The 17,044-nt window shown below is 42.1% G+C and overlaps 1 protein-coding gene across 1 annotated transcript; it reads right to left on the bottom strand.

Annotated features, from left to right (window-relative positions):
• Positions 1-1,453: 1,453 nt before the first annotated feature.
• Paics (phosphoribosylaminoimidazole carboxylase and phosphoribosylaminoimidazolesuccinocarboxamide synthase) lies at positions 1,454-17,030 on the bottom strand. Its single transcript, XM_021662597.2, has 10 exons — positions 16,852-17,030; positions 16,525-16,594; positions 11,594-11,791; positions 9,172-9,350; positions 7,762-7,941; positions 7,552-7,665; positions 6,854-6,937; positions 4,376-4,556; positions 2,373-2,531; positions 1,454-2,196 (listed from the first exon to the last, which is right to left on the bottom strand). The coding sequence occupies exons 2-10, from the start codon at positions 16,538-16,540 to the stop codon at positions 2,030-2,032; spliced, it is 1,278 nt and encodes a 425-aa protein (XP_021518272.1). The 5' UTR covers positions 16,541-16,594; positions 16,852-17,030; the 3' UTR covers positions 1,454-2,029.
• Positions 17,031-17,044: the final 14 nt, after the last annotated feature.

Genomic DNA, 17,044 nt, shown 5'->3' with positions numbered 1-17,044 from the left:
ATACAGAGCTAGGAGCCAGACATCCTAGTTTTAGCTTAAAAGTGTTAAGATCACCTGATACTGCTTAGAATTTCAAAGTAGAAGGCACAAACACCTAAGGAAAGATCAGTATATCTGAACTACCTTAATGACTACCTGGAGGGGTTAGCTAGGTTAAACCCAACAGGGTCCAGGCAAATAAATGATAAGAGCATCTGAATAGGTCAAAGGTGAGGAGTGCAGACTGGTGTAGGTTTGTCACCATTCCATTTGTGGCAGCTTTTTCATCCTGGAGGACCATAAATCCTTTTAGAGCAAACCTAAACTTCTCATAAAAACAAACATGTAAACTTGCATGCCAACTCATGGCTGCTCAGATTAATGTTTGGCCACTCAGAGGACAGTGTACGCATTACTTCCAAATACTGAATTGTGGATTTACAATAAACTGCAATAAAGATTTAACAAGAAAAAAATTACAATGAAATAATACTGTGTTCACGTATATAAAGAACTCTATAATCTACAACTCTGCCCTTCCTAGATTTTGTGTATTTACAGCAAACATGCTGGCATAGTAGTTGGCACTGAATAGTAAATATGTTCAAGAGTTTTTGGAAGTCCCTAAGATGCAGGAGCCAGCAGAGCTAACGAGAGGGAAGCAAGACACCACACCTGGCTCAGTGTCATTAGTCACTTCCCTATAACATGGATGTGATGGAATATGGCAAAACATGGGGAAATGCTGTAATGGAATATACAGCTAAGCTTCAACAAACACAAACTTGACTATCAGTAACGTCTGCTCCTACAGAAGCAAATGTGGGCCACTGTCCAGATACACACTAGCAAAAACCAATAGCCCCACCCCACTATGATTACAGACTGGAATCTGAATTTCTGAAAACAGTGGTAGGATGCTCACTGCAGGTGTGGCTAAAAATGTCTTACCAGAAAGTAAAAGTTTACAACCCACAGAGACACCAGCAATACTGGTTAAACAAACAGTATTTATACAATCTTTTACTGGAATGGCAAGATGACTGCTTTTTTTCCATGTAGAATGGTCCCAATACACAATGACCTCAGGAAAGCGCTCTTTCCATCTCCTCTTTCATCTTATGTGTTTCTTCTACCCATAATCTCATTTCTTTAAAAACAAAACAAGCAAACACAGACACACACACACACAAACCAAACCCCCCCCCCCGGAGTTCAAGGTGTAACCCAGCATGTACAAAGTCCTAGGGTTTCCTTAACAATGTAAAAACAACCCCCCCCCCAAAGCATAAACAGTCTTTAGCTGGAGATTCATGTAGCAGAGCACTTTCTTAGGTAATGACTCAGAATGCACAGTCCATTCAGTGAGAATATATCATTATTACCATGCACAACATGAGCATTTTAATTTTCAACGCATGAACGACAGACCAGTAAGTACTGATTTATAAAAAACTACTATTACAATTAGAAATACTCTTTTAAAAGTTTATTATTTTAAATTATTTGTGCACGTGTTAGGAGGGGTGGTAATGGTATTAGAGCAGCTGCATAAGGAAGCCATACAGGCACATGGCCTGGAACTTGCTAGTTTAAGGTGACTGGGTGAGGCGCTCCACTAGATGCTAAGCACCAAGCTCAGGTCCTCTGTAAGAGAGCCCTACTGGTTCTTAAACCAGACACTGCTTCAGACATATAATTACGTACATACCCAACACTGACCATACAGAGCGGGAGATGTGATTTAGCAGTGTCATGCCAATTTGACTAACTACATTTTGTCTTTCAACATAGGGTCTCAATACATAGTTCAACTTAGTGATTCTGCTGCCTCAGCCTCTGGAGTGCTGAGGTTACAGGGACACATCACTATGTAGAGCTGAAAATATTAATAAAAAATATCCACCGATAATTTGTCAACCCATAAACCATTTGTTTACTAGCAAATTAAATTCTTTTCTCTGATGTAAAATCATTTTGCTTGATTTTTTTTTAAAATCTGAACTAAGATTATGTAACTTTTCTCTTAAAATCTAAATTGCCTTTTTTTTTACAAATTGCATTCTCTGATTTTCTTGTCAGCTTGCTTTAAGGATATCCAAGTGTTCAATATGCTTGCTCGAAGTTTGGCCCACACCAAATGGTTGTTTAACCCAAATATCTGAGCAGCAAACTGGGCTGATCCTTCTGGAGAAAGTATAGTTGAACAGCCGAGACCTATTGGTTCAGAAAGGAAATGATAGAAAAATGAGTAGTTAGTTTAAATCTCATTTAAAATTAGCATGCTGCTGCTAAAATACATAATCATGTATTAACAGATTTGGCTGGATAAAGACATTGAAATCTTCAAATTTTGGGTATACACATAGTACGGAAAAATTTTAAGGTCTTACCACTGGGCAGTCGAAGAGATGACCACACATCCTGAGCACCCCAGTCTGGTGTTATGGGGGGACAGCTGATAACTGGATATGCAGTATTACCAGACAGCACTGGGCCCAGACCATTGCTTCTGCCTGCCGCTGCGACAAATACAGTAGGCGTGCCATCCCCTAGGGAAGGTGTAAGGCAGTCAGGTCCTTTGTTTTGTTGACAATAACAACAATCCAGGGATAAACACTGCGAGGCAGGTGAGATGGCTCAGTGGGTAAGAGAAACTTTGTTGCCAAGCCTGATCACCTGTTTGACCTCTGGAACCATATGATAGGAGAGGATTGACTCCTGCAATTCATACATGCATCCGTTCACACTTATACAGTAAAAACAAATGTAAAATTAAAAAAAGAACTTTAAATCCTTGAGTAGTCTGCTACTCAAGTATCATAAAGATAAAGGCATATATATATAAATTCAAAATGTAAAATTCACCTTTTACCTAATTGGAGAGTAAGCAATAACCTAGGTAGAATAGGTTTGACCATTTTTGATTTCTATTGTCATGAGGCCAGTGAGGGAATGGCAGGCTCATAGCTTCCTTCACTTATTACTGCTTGGAGTAGGCAAAAGAACTTCACCAACCAAACAGCTATTTTTCATGTTGAGTTGCCCTTAATAGGGTGCCAGTAGACTCACTCAAAAAGTGATTAGAGATGTGGCTTCTCCCTGAATAATACAGTATCCAGGTGCTAGAGTACACAGAGTACAACACCCACAGTTCAAGAGCTTAGCATGCTTGAGACTAGGTTCTCTCATCTCCAGTATCGAAACCAACACCCAAAGTGTGCAAACAGATTTCAAACATTTAAAGAACCTCATATTTAACATAGGGTCTTACTCTATAGCCCAAGCAAATATGACATTTGTAATAATCCTCTTGTTTTATCCTTCCAACAGTTAGGGGTACAGGTGTGATGCCTATTCCTGGTTTTCTGTGGAGCTGTATTGAATCCTGGGTTTTTTGCATGTTAAATATGCATTTCTACCAACTGAGCTATATTGCATCTTCAGCCAACCTAAAATTATTTTTCTTGTTAAGAATCATTTTCGTGTGAACAGATTCTAATATTTTACACCAATGAAATTCTATCATTTATTTAATGTGCTATCTCCTGAAACTACAGCTTTATTTTTCATTTGCTTCCAAGAAAGCTGACTAGGATTCCAGAGAGGCCCTGCTGCTTCGGCCTAAGGCCTTGAGCAGCTGGGTCAGAGCGCAGCAGAAAGTATGCTCAAGGGGTGTTGCCAATTAGACAGCTAGATTAGGCCACACATCCTCAGAAGTCTCTTCTCCTTTCTTTCACGCTTGTAGGCCTAAAAATTCTTTTACACGTATGGGTGTTTTGCCTGCATGCATCTATGCACATGTGCCCTTGGAAGAGGGGAAGGGATTCCCCTAGGACTGGAGCTACAGATGGTTGTGGCGGCTCTCAACTGTGAGCCATTTTTCAACTATGTGTGCCTGCATGCATGCACATGTGAATCATATGCATGCAGGTGACCAAAGAGGCCACAAGATGTCAGATGTAATGAAACTGGAGTTACAGGCAGTTGTGCGATGCCCAATGTGGCACTGGGAATCCAGCTGAGGACTCTCTCCAGCCCCTCCACACTCCAAACTTAAAAGAACTTTTTCTTTCTCCTTGTTCTTTTATAGCCTTCCACAGTATACCTAGAGTTAAGTGCAATGAAAGTATATGCATGGTTTTCTTTGGAAACATGGAAAGGCTCTTTTAAGCATTATTATTAAAAAACACATACACACACCTTTTAAAAAATCTTTTACGCAAATCAGAATACCTGAAATTCTCTAGCACTTTTTTTTTTTGAGATTGTGCTGCTTTGTGTAGCCTCAGCTGTCCCAAACTCAGTGATCTGTCTGCCTCTGCCTCCACAAGTGCTGGGATTATATGTGTGCGCCACCACCACCCAGCTTTCTCTAGCAATTTTTAAAGTTTACCTTCATACTCTGCTTTAATTCTCAAAGTCTCATCTGGTCCTTTATGGGCAGATGTTACTCGCAGTTCACATGGAATCCCGAAATTTCCACAAGCCTTCTTAATTTTCTCACAGTGACCAAGGTCAGAAGTTGAACCCATCAACACTACAACCCTGCACTGACTGTCTGACTTCAGAAGCAGCTAGAAAAGAAAAACAGGAATATGAAAGAAAAAAAAAGGGTAAATACAGTAAATGTAACAAATTTTATTTGTGTGTGTTGCTGAGCCTGCATTATCTAGCTGAGAATGACCTGATACTCTTGCCTCTCTGCCTCACAACGACCAGGAGAGCTGGCTTTTCTGTTTTTCCTTAACTTCTCTCTTTCCCTCCTCTCTTTTCTGAAAGGGCCTCATGCAGCCCAGGAAGACCTGGGCCTCACAGGTAACTGAGCATGACCTTCAACTTCTCCTTCACCTGAAAGCTGGGATCACAGGCTTATGCCATCACTTTATTCTATGCAGTCCTAGGGATCAAACTTAGGGCTTCATGCTTGCTAGGCAAGTGCTTATAAACGGTGCTACTTCCCAGCACACATTTTTTGTTTGTTTGTTTTTTGAGACAGGTCTCAGTATGTAGACCAGGATGGCCCTAACCTCAGAGCTATGCCCCATCTGCCTTCCAAATGCTAGGATTAAAAGTGCATGCCACCGGGCTGGAGAGATGGCTTAGCAGTTAAGAGCACTGTCTGTTCTTCCAGAGGTCCTAAGTTCAATTCCCAGCAACCACATGGTGGCTCACAACCATTTATAATGTGACCTACTGGCATGCAGGTGTACATGCAGATAGAGTATTCATATACATAAAACAATTTAAAAAAAAAAGTGCATGCCACCATGCACAGCTGGTGCATGTTTTTTTTTTTTTTTTTTTTTGTTCTTTTTTTTCCTGAGCAGACCAAAATTAAGCTGAGCAAAAACATTAAAAAACAAAAAACAAAAACAACTCCCCCTGACAGGGGAGCAGCCTTGTCAGGCCACAGAAGAAGACAATGCAGCCAGTCCTGATTAGACCAGATAAGGGTCAGATGGAAGAGGAGGAGGACCTCCCCTATCAGTGGACTGGGGGAGGGACATGGAAGATGAGGGAGGGGGATACAATGTGAATAAACTGTAACATAAAAATAAAAATTAAATTAAAATAAAAAACAAAAATGAAAAACTCATCCAGGCAATGGTAGCAGAGACCTTTAATCTCAACACCATGGAGGCAGCTCTACATGGCTTCATATAGTGAGCCATCTCACACAAACAAGAACACAACACAAACCTCTCCCTTGTGTCAAACTTGGATCCTATTACCTTCTGGATCACAAGTATGTACTACCTTACCTGCCTATAGCCAAGACTTTTACCAGACAAATGATATTACTAATTAATGAAGACAATAAGCCTCTTAATATTCAGGGAACAGTAACAAAGTGTTCTATGAGAGAGGTTTCAGCAAATTCTGTTGAACCTTCATGGCATAATCAACCAAATTAGGTTAAAGTTAGTTGGCTGCCTTGATCTCTAAATATATATTAGTTGGAAATAACGGTCTAAGAAGTGATTGTAATTCATAATGAATCCCTCTCAACTCTGGTGGATTCATAGTAGTAGATACCCTAGAAATTAAAGTGACACATAGGAGTTAGAAACAGAATTCCAGGTTTCTACACCAGAACCTGGAATGGTATGATTAACTTAGCTGCTAAGAGTTCTGGTATACCAGTAAGGCAGCCTGACTGAAATCATTCCTAAAGATGTTCCTTTATTTAAAAGTCACCATATACAAGATGCTAAGTGCCCCTCACATCTTATTTTGAAACAAAATTTTCTTTTTTTCCAGACAGGTTCACTTAATCAGGTTCCTGGAACTTGAAACCCTTCAGTCTTAGCCTCCAGAGTAGCTGAGATGGCTGGCATGCTCTATGACACCTGGCTCCAAACATTTTTCATTTTCGCTGTGTTCATACAAACATGGAGTGCAGAGGACAACTTCAGATGTTGCTCAGGAATCTTCAAATCTTTCCTTTTTAATTTAAGATTTTTCAGTTTATTTTTGTGTATATGTGTGTGTGCACAAATATGGAGGTCAGAGAACTTTGTGAATTTGGCCTTTTCCTTTCACCTTTATTTTTTGGTTTCTAGGATTGAACAAGGTTATGAGATTGTGTAGCAAGTGATTTAACCTCTAAGCCATCTTGTCAGTGGCCTGGCAGCATGCTGGCTAACATGAGAGGCCTAGGGGTCCTCCAGGGCCTGATGGCCCAATCTTGGGATTATAAATTCATGCCCCATCTGGCATTTCCTCTGTTGTTTTACATGGGTGCTGGAAAATCAAAGTCGTGTCTTTACACTTGCAAAGCAAGCAAGCACTTTACCAACTGCTGAGCTACTTCCTCGGTCCAATGTCATGAAATAAAGAACACATGATAGGTTTGCTAGAGAAGAATTACCTCCACTCGGTCTGCGACCCACTCAAAGTTTTTCTTTACCATCTGGAGTCCTTCTGGCGTTACTTCTTTGAGGTCACGATAAGACTAGAAAATAAAACAAAGTTTAGAACATAACTTTCTCCTGCTATCTTAGAACACTTGCTTCCTTCTAGTAGAGGTTATGAGAAGTTTGTACGAGATGTATCTGAAAATGTACCTTGATGTACAAAAGTTTTTTTCAACCGAAAAGTTCAGCCAGCAGCAAAATAAAGTTTAGCTTTCATTTAAAGTCAAACGCTTCTTTTCATTAGCAGTTATGACTCACTTAAAAATTAAAATGTGTATAGACAGGATTTTGCCTTAATTTTGCCAGAAGAAATAAAGTCTGATGTGGCATTATTAAGGAGACTTGGTGTGGTGTCCCACATCTGTCACTCAGTCTTCATGTGTGAAGATACTTAGTAGATAAACCTGCTTTATAGGTTAAAAGTACTTCCTACCACCAAACGAGATTTTTGTTCACTTCACTGTTTTTGGTACTGAAGGCTGAATTCAGGGCCTGTGTGCTAAGCAAGTGCCCCACCAGTGTGCCATATCTCCAGCAGAGAAATGATTTTTCAGAAGTAAACACATCAGTAAATCAGTTTAACATCCCCTCCCCCCTCACCTCTCCCACATCTCGATCTTAAAAAAGATAATAAGCTCAAAGCACTGTATACCTGTTTATCTTTCTGCTGGCTTCGATCTCCTGATGGCCACAGTCTCCAGGAGTCATTATCGATAACATCAGCAAGAACAATCTCTTTGGTGGTTACATCAACACCAAATTCAATCTAGAATAGCCAAGGAAATGATTTGGAAAAGACACACCACTAAAGGCATCTGTTAATTAGAACGTTTACTCTTAAATCCCCCTATTTTATCAGTACCTTCATATCCACCAATGTACAGTTCTGGGGCAGCCAGGCCTTCTCCAGGATTTCAAAAATAGCTTGTGTGGCATGACTCATGATGTCAACTTCAGTCTGGCCTATAACAAGCCCAGCAAAACAAAATTTTGCAGCAAGGAGTTGCTGCTCAGACCACTGAGGATCATTATTGGCATCATCCTGAGAATAAAACATAGCAATACACTTAATTTTCTCCTAGAGTAGCCTATGATTCAAGTAATTATTATGTGTACTTTAAATAATTTACTTGTGTCTTTGTTTGTATGTGTACAGTACATGTATGGAAATGAAGCGCAAATTCTGGTTCTCTGGAAAAGTAGCAAGTGCTGAGCTACCACCCTGACCCTGATTTGACTACTTAAAAATAAAGAAAACATTCAAATTATTTTTCTTCTTATGCCTGTGTGTTTTGCTGGCACATATGACCAGAAGAGGGAAGCAAATTCTCTGGAACTAGAGTTACAGATAGCTGTGAGCACTCATGTGGGTGCTGGGAATTGCACCTCGAACAATTGCTCTTAACTGCTTAGCCATTTCTCCAAGCAACAATGTACTTTCAATTATTCTTTTAATTTAGATGAGTCATTTATTCTAGGTAATCCTTCAACTTTGTCCTCTCCCTGTAAGTTTTTATGTGTATGCCTGTTTTGCCTGTATGTATGTGCATTACACACATCTAGTTTGACAATGTAAACACTGCATTTTTAATTAGTATTGGTTATAACTTGTTATACATTATAATTAAATTTATAAAAATTCTAGCACTTTGGAGGCACACGTAGGCAGATCTCTTGAGTTTGTGGCCAGTCTGATATACATAGCTAATTCCAGGACAGCTAGAACCACACAAAAACCAACCCCATTTCTCCCAAGCCTAGGGTGGCCTTGAAATAGTAATTCTTCTATGTCCCCCTTTTGCATTAAATTTTATTTGTAAGTATTGGTGTTTTGCCTGCATATATGACTACAGCTGTAGGCCAGAAGAGATCAGATTCTTGGAGCTACACAGTTACAAGTCACCATGTGAGTATTGGGATCAAACCTGGGTCCCCTAGAAGAGCAAGCAGTACTCTTGACTGCTGAGCCATCTCTCTAGCCCTTGCCTTAAATACTAGGCAGGAATATAAGTGTGTACCACCAGGCCAAAGTGCAAGTAAATCTTTTTAAAATCTTAACATTTTTTTTGATTTCTATTCATTTCAATTTATTTTTATTAGTCAATCTTGTCAAAAAACACGTTTACGTTTACAGATCCCCCCCCTCGTCAAACCTCATTGCTTAATATAAGTCCACATTCTTGACAAACATTTCTAGTAGGACATGTGCAGTATCAGATGTTTCAATGTTTAACCTCTGCAATTTGTAACTTTAAGTTACAAAAGGAGTTACCTTGAAGAACATCTCCACTTTTGGTGGGTTAAACTTATACCCCTCCTGTACACCAGGGTTCCTTTTGAGAAAAGATCCAGTTGCTATTCTTCGGCATACCCATTCAATTGGAATCATTTCACATTGGGGTGCAATGAAAGCAGTCTCTCCAAATTTCCTGGTAAAGGCAGTTTTGATACCTACAAATTGATCAAAAAAAAAGGGAAAGAGGAATGAATTCTTCTTCAAAGGAAGGCAGATTTTAAATCTAAAGAATAAAGTTCTCATCCTGTACTTATTTTTCTTTCATTTTATTCTGAGTGTGGGTGTGCACAGGTGTGCCTGAGTGTCAAAGAACCACAGCCCAGAGCCAGTTTTCTTCCTTCTGTTCATGGTTTCTGGGGGTTGAACTCAGAAAGTTAGGCTTGTGTGGCAAGTGCTTTATCTGCTTAGCCAACTCAAAACACCTCTGAAAAATAAATGTCACCCTGGGATTAGAGATGGCTCAGAGGTTAACAGTACTTACTGCTTTCCCAGAGGACAGGAGGTTCACAACCCCTCGTAAACCCAGCTCCGGGAGACCCAATGCATCTATCTAGCCTTCTATGGGATCTGCACTCAAATGCACACACCCACACAGACATAAAAAGTCAATAAAACATTTTCATATTATTTACCAAAATATCAGACAGTTTCACTTTAATATTGCATGGTGAGTCGTATGAGGCCTCAGGAGTGGAGTTCAGTGTTTTATCCATTTCAGTGTCTCCCTTCTCTACCACCACGTACCATGGCAGAAGGCATTTAAGTTGTCCCTCCAGCTAATCACTCATATTCAGACTGTCTCTCCGCCCCAACACTGATTATCTAGCTTTGTAGAAGGCACATGAATCATCCAGGTGGCATTAAATTACCTCTAAAGCTAACCTGAGCACAAAATTCTCATTTCTACAGGTCAGCATTATATCAATCCTTACAGACTGATCTACTTACCAATCAGAAGAGCCCTAGATTTAGAAAATACTTTTTCTTTTAATGCTTAAATAATCCTTGGAAAAAGCACACACCAGGAAGTATCAGTTACTCTAGGCAATAGCAAGGAAAATATGTTCTTCCATTCTCTTTGTCACTGAGCTGTTAGAATGGAAATGTTTATGTAGTGACCTTGGAAACTAACAATCTCTTTCCTAATAGTTTGAATATAGCACACTGCAGGGCTGGAGAGGTGGACCTGCAGTTAAGAGCATTTATTTCTCCTACAGAGAAGCTGGGTATAGGTCCCAGCATCCACATGGCAATCTACAACCACCTGTGGGAGAGGATACCATCTTCTGACACCAGAGGACTCACGCATGCATGTGGTACACAGACACACAAACTTGGAAAACAAAACCTCATGAACCAACAAACAGAAAGACCCCCAACTCCCCCTCCTCCATTCCAACAGACCATATATATTTTTCAGTTTTCGTTTGATCATTTACCTTCTCCAATGGAAGGAAAGACTTCCTTCATTTTTTCACAATGTAGACTTGTTCTAAGTTCAGGCCTGTCATTTATACCTAGAACAGCACTGGAAGGCACAGCTGCTATCTTCAAATATGCCTCAGGGTTTATATACAGAACAGGGACTTAAAATTCTGTACTGTCTCCAACAGAACAGAGAACAACTGTGTAGCATTCCAGGGAGTCAATTCAGGTTATTATTTAGGGCTGCGGATACCGAGGAAGGCATCTCATTGTTAAATTCCGAGGCTAGAGATGGCCTTGCATAGGAAGTTAAAACTCATATGACCGATAAAGATTGCAGGCAACTGTTAAGTTTCTTTCTGTTAAATCCTTTTCTCTGTGGGAGGTGGTGGTTTAGAATGCTTGGTTCCTGTTGTTGGGACTCTTTGGGAGGTGCAGCCTTGTTGGATAAAGCTTGATGTTCAAAAAAAGCCCAAGTTGTTGCCAGTTAGCCCTGTCTCCTATTTACCGCATAAACTCTCCGCTATGCCTTGCCTGTTTGCTACTACGCTCTGGCCAGGATCTCCATGGGCTCTACTCCCTGGAACTCCGTAAGCCCCAAATTAAATACTTTTCGTTATAGGCTGCCCTGTCGTGGTAATAGCAAAGTAAGACAGACAGACAGTGGGTACTACTGTGGAGCTTGAAAATAAGGCTTTGTACATGCTAAGAAGTACTGTATTACTGAGTTTTCCCCAGTTAAACACCAAGACTCCTAAACCAGTAAACTGTTATAGTGAACCTTAAAGGCTCTTGCCTTGATTTTATCATATGCAACTTAACCTGTGAGACATTCCCAAACAGGTTAAACCAAAGCCATCTCCCACAGAATGAGTCAGTTACCTCTTTTGATGTAATAAAGCACATCAACGTTTTTGCTCCAAATAATTTCTCCCCATGAAAACAATATGAAAGATACAAGGGCAGCACCCACCGGCTTCCTGTAACAACTGAAAAACACAGCTGGTGATCTTATTGGAGATTGCAGCTTTGCCTTCGAGGTGATTCTTTCTAGCTGCATTTCCTGCTGTAATCTGGTCCTTGGACTGTAGGAGGACTCTTCCTGGGTTATCTAACAACTCATACACTTCTTTTGTTTTGCCCTCATAGAGCTTTTTCCCGATGTTCAGTACTGTGGAAACAAAACACAACTGTCAGATTCCAAGCTTTCCCAAATATTAAAGAATCAGCTAAAATGTCTACCTCTGCATAGACAGTGATTAAGTTCAATATAAAAACCATTTGCACAGAATCTTATACTCTAAAGTTTTCTCTTCATGTATCATAATTTTGTGTTCATTTAATTATAACAACTATAGAGATTAGAAAACTAAGACTTTGGCCTCACCACTGTGCTGTGAGGGTGGCCTGGGTGGGTGGAGATGCCCTCTACCCACTCAGGCAGTTGGGAGAGCTGGCCATAGGGTCAGCAGGTAAGCTGGCCTTGACCCTCACCAGCTGCATCACTTGGAAAGGCGGGCTCTGGTGAGCTGGCCCTGCCATTGCCTGCTGTGGGGTGGCGACAGAACTGGCCCCAGGGTCACAAGAGTGGGCATGCCAGACCTGAGGACAGAGGGAACTTAGTCTGCCAGGGGTAGGGTGTGTGTGTATGTGGGGGCACCAGCTAGATGTCCTCCCCCCATTGTCCCTCATCACCTGCAGCAGTTGGCAGAACTAGCCCTGGTGGAGGAGATGAAGGTTAATTAGCCTTCAGGGTGAGAGCAGGGGAGAGGTGGTATGGGTAGAGGGGGGATGGCCCCTCTCTCTCACCACCTGCAGTAGTTAGGACAACTGGCCCTGAGGGCGAGAGTGCAGGGCCACTTCTCTGGCATGGTGTGGATGCAGGGGTGCTGGACCTCTACTCCTACCTTCCGTAGCAGCAGTCAGAACTGCCTCTGGGGTCACGAGAGCAGCCTATGCACTTCTGCCTGGGCAATAGGGGAACATACTTTGGAGGTGTGGATGAGTCAGACAGGGGCATGAAAACAGAAAAGCTGACCCTGTCTCCTATACATGGTGGCTTTGGGTGGCCTATCCAGATAGGTGCCAGAGAGCTTGAATGCTTGTCACCTCAGATGCCACCCAGACCCAGATCCAAGTTTGAGTTGGCCTATCCCAAAAATCTATTATCCCTAGATGGTTGGGACATGTGAAAGGGCTAATCCTGCTGATCTTGGGCTGCAGGATCTCCATGACACAGGGCAGCAACAGGAGGACCCAGAGGAGATCCAGTGAGGATACAGTATTGACGGTGTCACAAAAGCCAGAGATCTCGGGCCAGGCTGAAGACTCACCGAAATTAACGTATGCAAGTGAAGATGTGTGGACAAAAGAATACACTGTGGGACACACCCTGGCAAACTATCGCTCCCTTGATGATTATGCTTTGTTTTTTGTTGTTTATTGTGTTTTATTTTGGGGAGAGATGGGAAGGGTAAAAGGGCAGATATAAGTGTGCAGGCAGATGAGCTGGACTGGGGCACATCATGTGAAACTCAATAGGAATCAAGAAAAAGTGGAAAGGAGAAAAATACTTTATTTCCGTGACATTTCATAGCAGACTGAATGGAAAAATTCAAAACAATTTCTTGATTTTTAAATTAATGTGTAAGAGGTTTCTTTACTTAGTGGAGGTAGTGACTGGGTTCATAGCTCAGTGAAAGTTGCCTAATATAAAAGGTCTAGGTTGAAAGTCTAGTACCAAAGGAAAAACAAACAAATCCAAATCCTAAACCAAGACATTTTTATGTTGTTAAATTCTGAGGCTAGTCCCACACCCACCAGGAATGGAGTAACAGTAAGCTCTATTTATATTTCCATTAGACAGCTTGGAAATATTTCTCAATCCTCTGCCACCAGTACTGAGGATGTAGGAAAGAAAGCACCAGGAAATGAGTACAGAATCATTTTCTTTTTTTTCCTGAGACAGGGTCCCACTCCATAGCCCTGGCTAGCCTGGTATGCCCTTTCTAGACACGCTAACATCTGATTCAGATTCATCTACCTCCACTGTGATTAAAGATGCACCACCAGACCAGGCCAAAGCATCGAATTTTAATGTTAGTCATAACACATAAGGAATACCAGACTTTACATTAGGATGATTTAAACGAAAATCAAAAGCAACCAACATTTAAAGGTGCAGGGAACTGCTTTGCATGTTTCCAGAACACACTTATCCTCAGTACTTTTCCAGTGTCTGTGTGCCAGGGACAGCAAATGAAATCTAGTTTCTGCTCCATGGGGACCTAAGTTGTGAAGGATGCTGGTAATAAATAAGAAATCATAATAAAAATAATCCAAAGAAGAGACTATGGGATCCCATATTCACAGCTGGGCCACCTTACACCAGAAGTCTACAACAAAGTAAAAGCTGGACAGAGACCTGAAAAATGATCAAAGTTTAACAAGGGATAATTGAAAGAGGTAAGGTCAAGTAGTCCAAATATAGAGCAGGTCAGCATGGCTAAGCACTTAGTGCTCTAGCTATGTGTGGATGGTAAGTTAAGGAGCAACCCAGTAAGTAGAAAGAACAGCAGCAAATAAAGCAGAAGAGTTAGTCAGGGAAGTCAGTCAGTTCCATAAGGGAGACCCTATCTGGAACAAACAGAAGAAACCTGAAGAGTTGATCGGGTCACACCACCAGCTGGCACAGGAAACCCAGGTTAAGTGTCCAAGAAGAAAAGCAATGGCTTCTCACTGGTTCAGTGTAAAGTGGATGCCGGAGGCAATTTCTTGTTAGATCACATTTTACTTGAGATGGAGTACAGGGAGAGTTGGTCACAGCCATGTGAACTGACCTTTGGAATGGAACAGACTGTATTTCTAGAATATCAGTTTCACAGCCTATTACCTACACACTATACGGACTCTTTCCCCCCCAAATTACCCAGAGATAATTTTCTTCTTATGAGAAAACCTAACTTTTGGTAGCATCCATTTGTTATCAAGCTTTCTCATGGTTTAAAATAGTAAAAAGGGCATCTTGTAAAAACTCAATACACTGTTCAAAGCTAAGTTTCTACCTAATGTTCTAGAATGTACTCCTATATATATCCATCACCTAGCCTATATGATTTTTAAATGGGTATTAAAAAAATATAGGAGGTATGGAGCCCAGCCCCAATTTATCAATGAAACACTGCTATTATCTAAGGCTCAGAGAACATTAGTGGAAGAGAGGCTGGAAAGATTGCATAAGCCAGAGGAACAGGGAGTTTGCTGGGAGATTTTGTCTCCCAATAACACCAGAAGAAGCTACAACCACAATGCCTCACAAGCATTTTTGTTCAAATGTGAGCTGAACAAGGAAGGCACCAATGGACATGCCAAAGGGGATAAAGAAAAAGAGCTAGCCATAGGCAACTCAGAAAAGCTACAACTAGGAGAGGTGGTCTTCCCCAACACCAATTGGTTGCCCTGTGCCAAATGGTCAGCTCTGAAAACAGAGGTACAAAGGAGTGTATATAGATATACGTGATAACGGCCATTAATTTTAAAGGTGAGTGGGGAATGCTATGGAAGAGTGGATGTTGTAATTATAATCTCAAAAATTAAAAAAAAAGCATATACTTCAAGTATAAAAATGTTAAAAATTAATAGGCGTGATTTTATGTGCTTTAATGTCAGCAAGTGCTGGGAGTTCCAGGCCAGCCAAGGCCACACAGAGACCATGTTTCCAAATGCACACATACCAAATTCATACCCAGAAATTAATAGGTTTGATTTCAAACATGAGACTGATGAGGTCTTAGGCTGTTTCATGGAACTGAAATGTAAGTGTTAAAAAAAAAAACCATCACTGTGATGTGATGATGTAAAGTAAGGTTACACACAGCAACTTTTTTTTTTTAGTACAAAAGACTTTTTAGGAAGCATAAAAGCCACATCTTAAAGAGGCCTCTAACTTCAGTTTCAGGTAAACAGACATCCTCATCTAAGCTTTCCAAATCCAAATGGCGCATACACTCTCACAAACACACATTAATAAAAAAGATGGAACGATGAGGGAAGATTCTAGAGATTTTTACCAGTTTAGAAGTACAAGCACCCTGATCTCATAAAAATTCTGACCCAAAGCCACAATTTTATGGCCTGTATCATCTAGATTTCAGGGTGTTTTCTTTTTTTCATAGGTGGGAAAGAATGTGGGGGGTGTCAACACAACTAACTTTAACTTGTGGTTCAAGACAATTTTATTAACATAAAGGGTACGATCCATTTTTCCCGAGGGTCTTACCACGCCCGGACAAAACGGTACCTGTGAATCTATCAAATAAAAAGTGGTAAGGAACGGTTTGCTTTCCGTTTTGGCACTCAGGCCCACTCGCTATCACCCGCTATCACCGATCCTTACTAGCCCACACCCATAATCCCAAATTCCTGGGATTAAAAAGCAGCACTGACCTAAATAAAAAGTCTGAACCTACTTTTCACAGCACTAAACTATTAATTAACCTTCCGGCAAAGGAGAGTACTGATATATTAAGCTTAGCAGAATAAACAAATTCTGCTAGCTTTTCCTGACTGTTGATCTCCTCATCGCAAAGTTTCTAGGCACTTGGTTAGTTTGTGGCCTTTTCTCCTCCGGACTTCCCTTCCCACTTTGCTACTTTCTTCCCATCCCGGGACCATTTCTGGGTATTTGTGCGGGAAGGCCTGGAGTGCTTAGTGCCCAACACACGTCTGTCTCCTGGAGCTCTGGACCACGTGTGAAGGCTCCGGGCCTGAGACGCAGCCGTGGGGAAGCTGGCCCGGCCCCGCGCCAGGAGGGAGGCACCCCGACCCCGGGGCCGCACGTGTCCGCGCCAGGCACGCTAGCTCTCTGCTGGAGGACCCTAGCGAGTCCAAAAGCCGGTTACTCACCCTCAGCCGTGGCCATTCTCCTAAGAGGACTAGAGGTGCAAACCGCGCGGGAAAAGAGAGAGGAGGCGCTCTGGAAAACAAGGGAGATCGCAGAAATTTAGGGGGCGGGGAAGGGAGGTGCAAGCCACAGGCACGCCCTGTTAGCCGGGAGAGCTCTGGGCCGGCCGCGCGGGGTTCTGGAACCGCGGCCGCCGGGCTTCCCGCCGCGCAGGCGCGCTGGCGCGCCCCCTCTTCCGGGCGGCCCCGCCCCCGGCTCCCAGCAGCGAAAATTGGCGCGCACGCTGCGGCCCCTGCTCGCCTGGGGGAGGTTTCTGAGCTGGAGCGTACCAAATCCCGGCGGCCGGGGGAAGGCGTGCGAACAGGAGCACGCACGACTCAAACCTTCCGAGGAATGAACACGAGTAGCTGCGCCACTCTCACCACCCACGCCGCGAGAGCGGGAAAATAACGGAGACCTCCACGTGCCGGACAGCCAGCGCGTCTGACCTCTCCCGCGGGCTGACCCCACCCCCTTGACTCC

Source organism: Meriones unguiculatus, chromosome 3, assembly GCF_030254825.1.
Source record: "Meriones unguiculatus strain TT.TT164.6M chromosome 3, Bangor_MerUng_6.1, whole genome shotgun sequence".
Classification (NCBI taxonomy): Eukaryota; Metazoa; Chordata; class Mammalia; order Rodentia; family Muridae; genus Meriones; species Meriones unguiculatus.
The sequence above is the reverse complement of the archived record's forward strand: the minus strand, read 5'-3'. Positions and strand labels throughout refer to the sequence as shown.

Excerpts from the sequence above, each read along its gene's own strand:
- Paics (XM_021662597.2), bottom strand. Across the intron at positions 9,351-11,593 it reads TCAGTTGTTACAGGAAGCCG|GTATCAAAACTGCCTTTACC; the intron begins GTGGGTGCTGCC and ends ATCAATTTGTAG. Across the intron at positions 6,938-7,551 it reads GCCAGCAGAAAGATAAACAG|TCTTATCGTGACCTCAAAGA; the intron begins GTATACAGTGCT and ends TTTATTTTCTAG.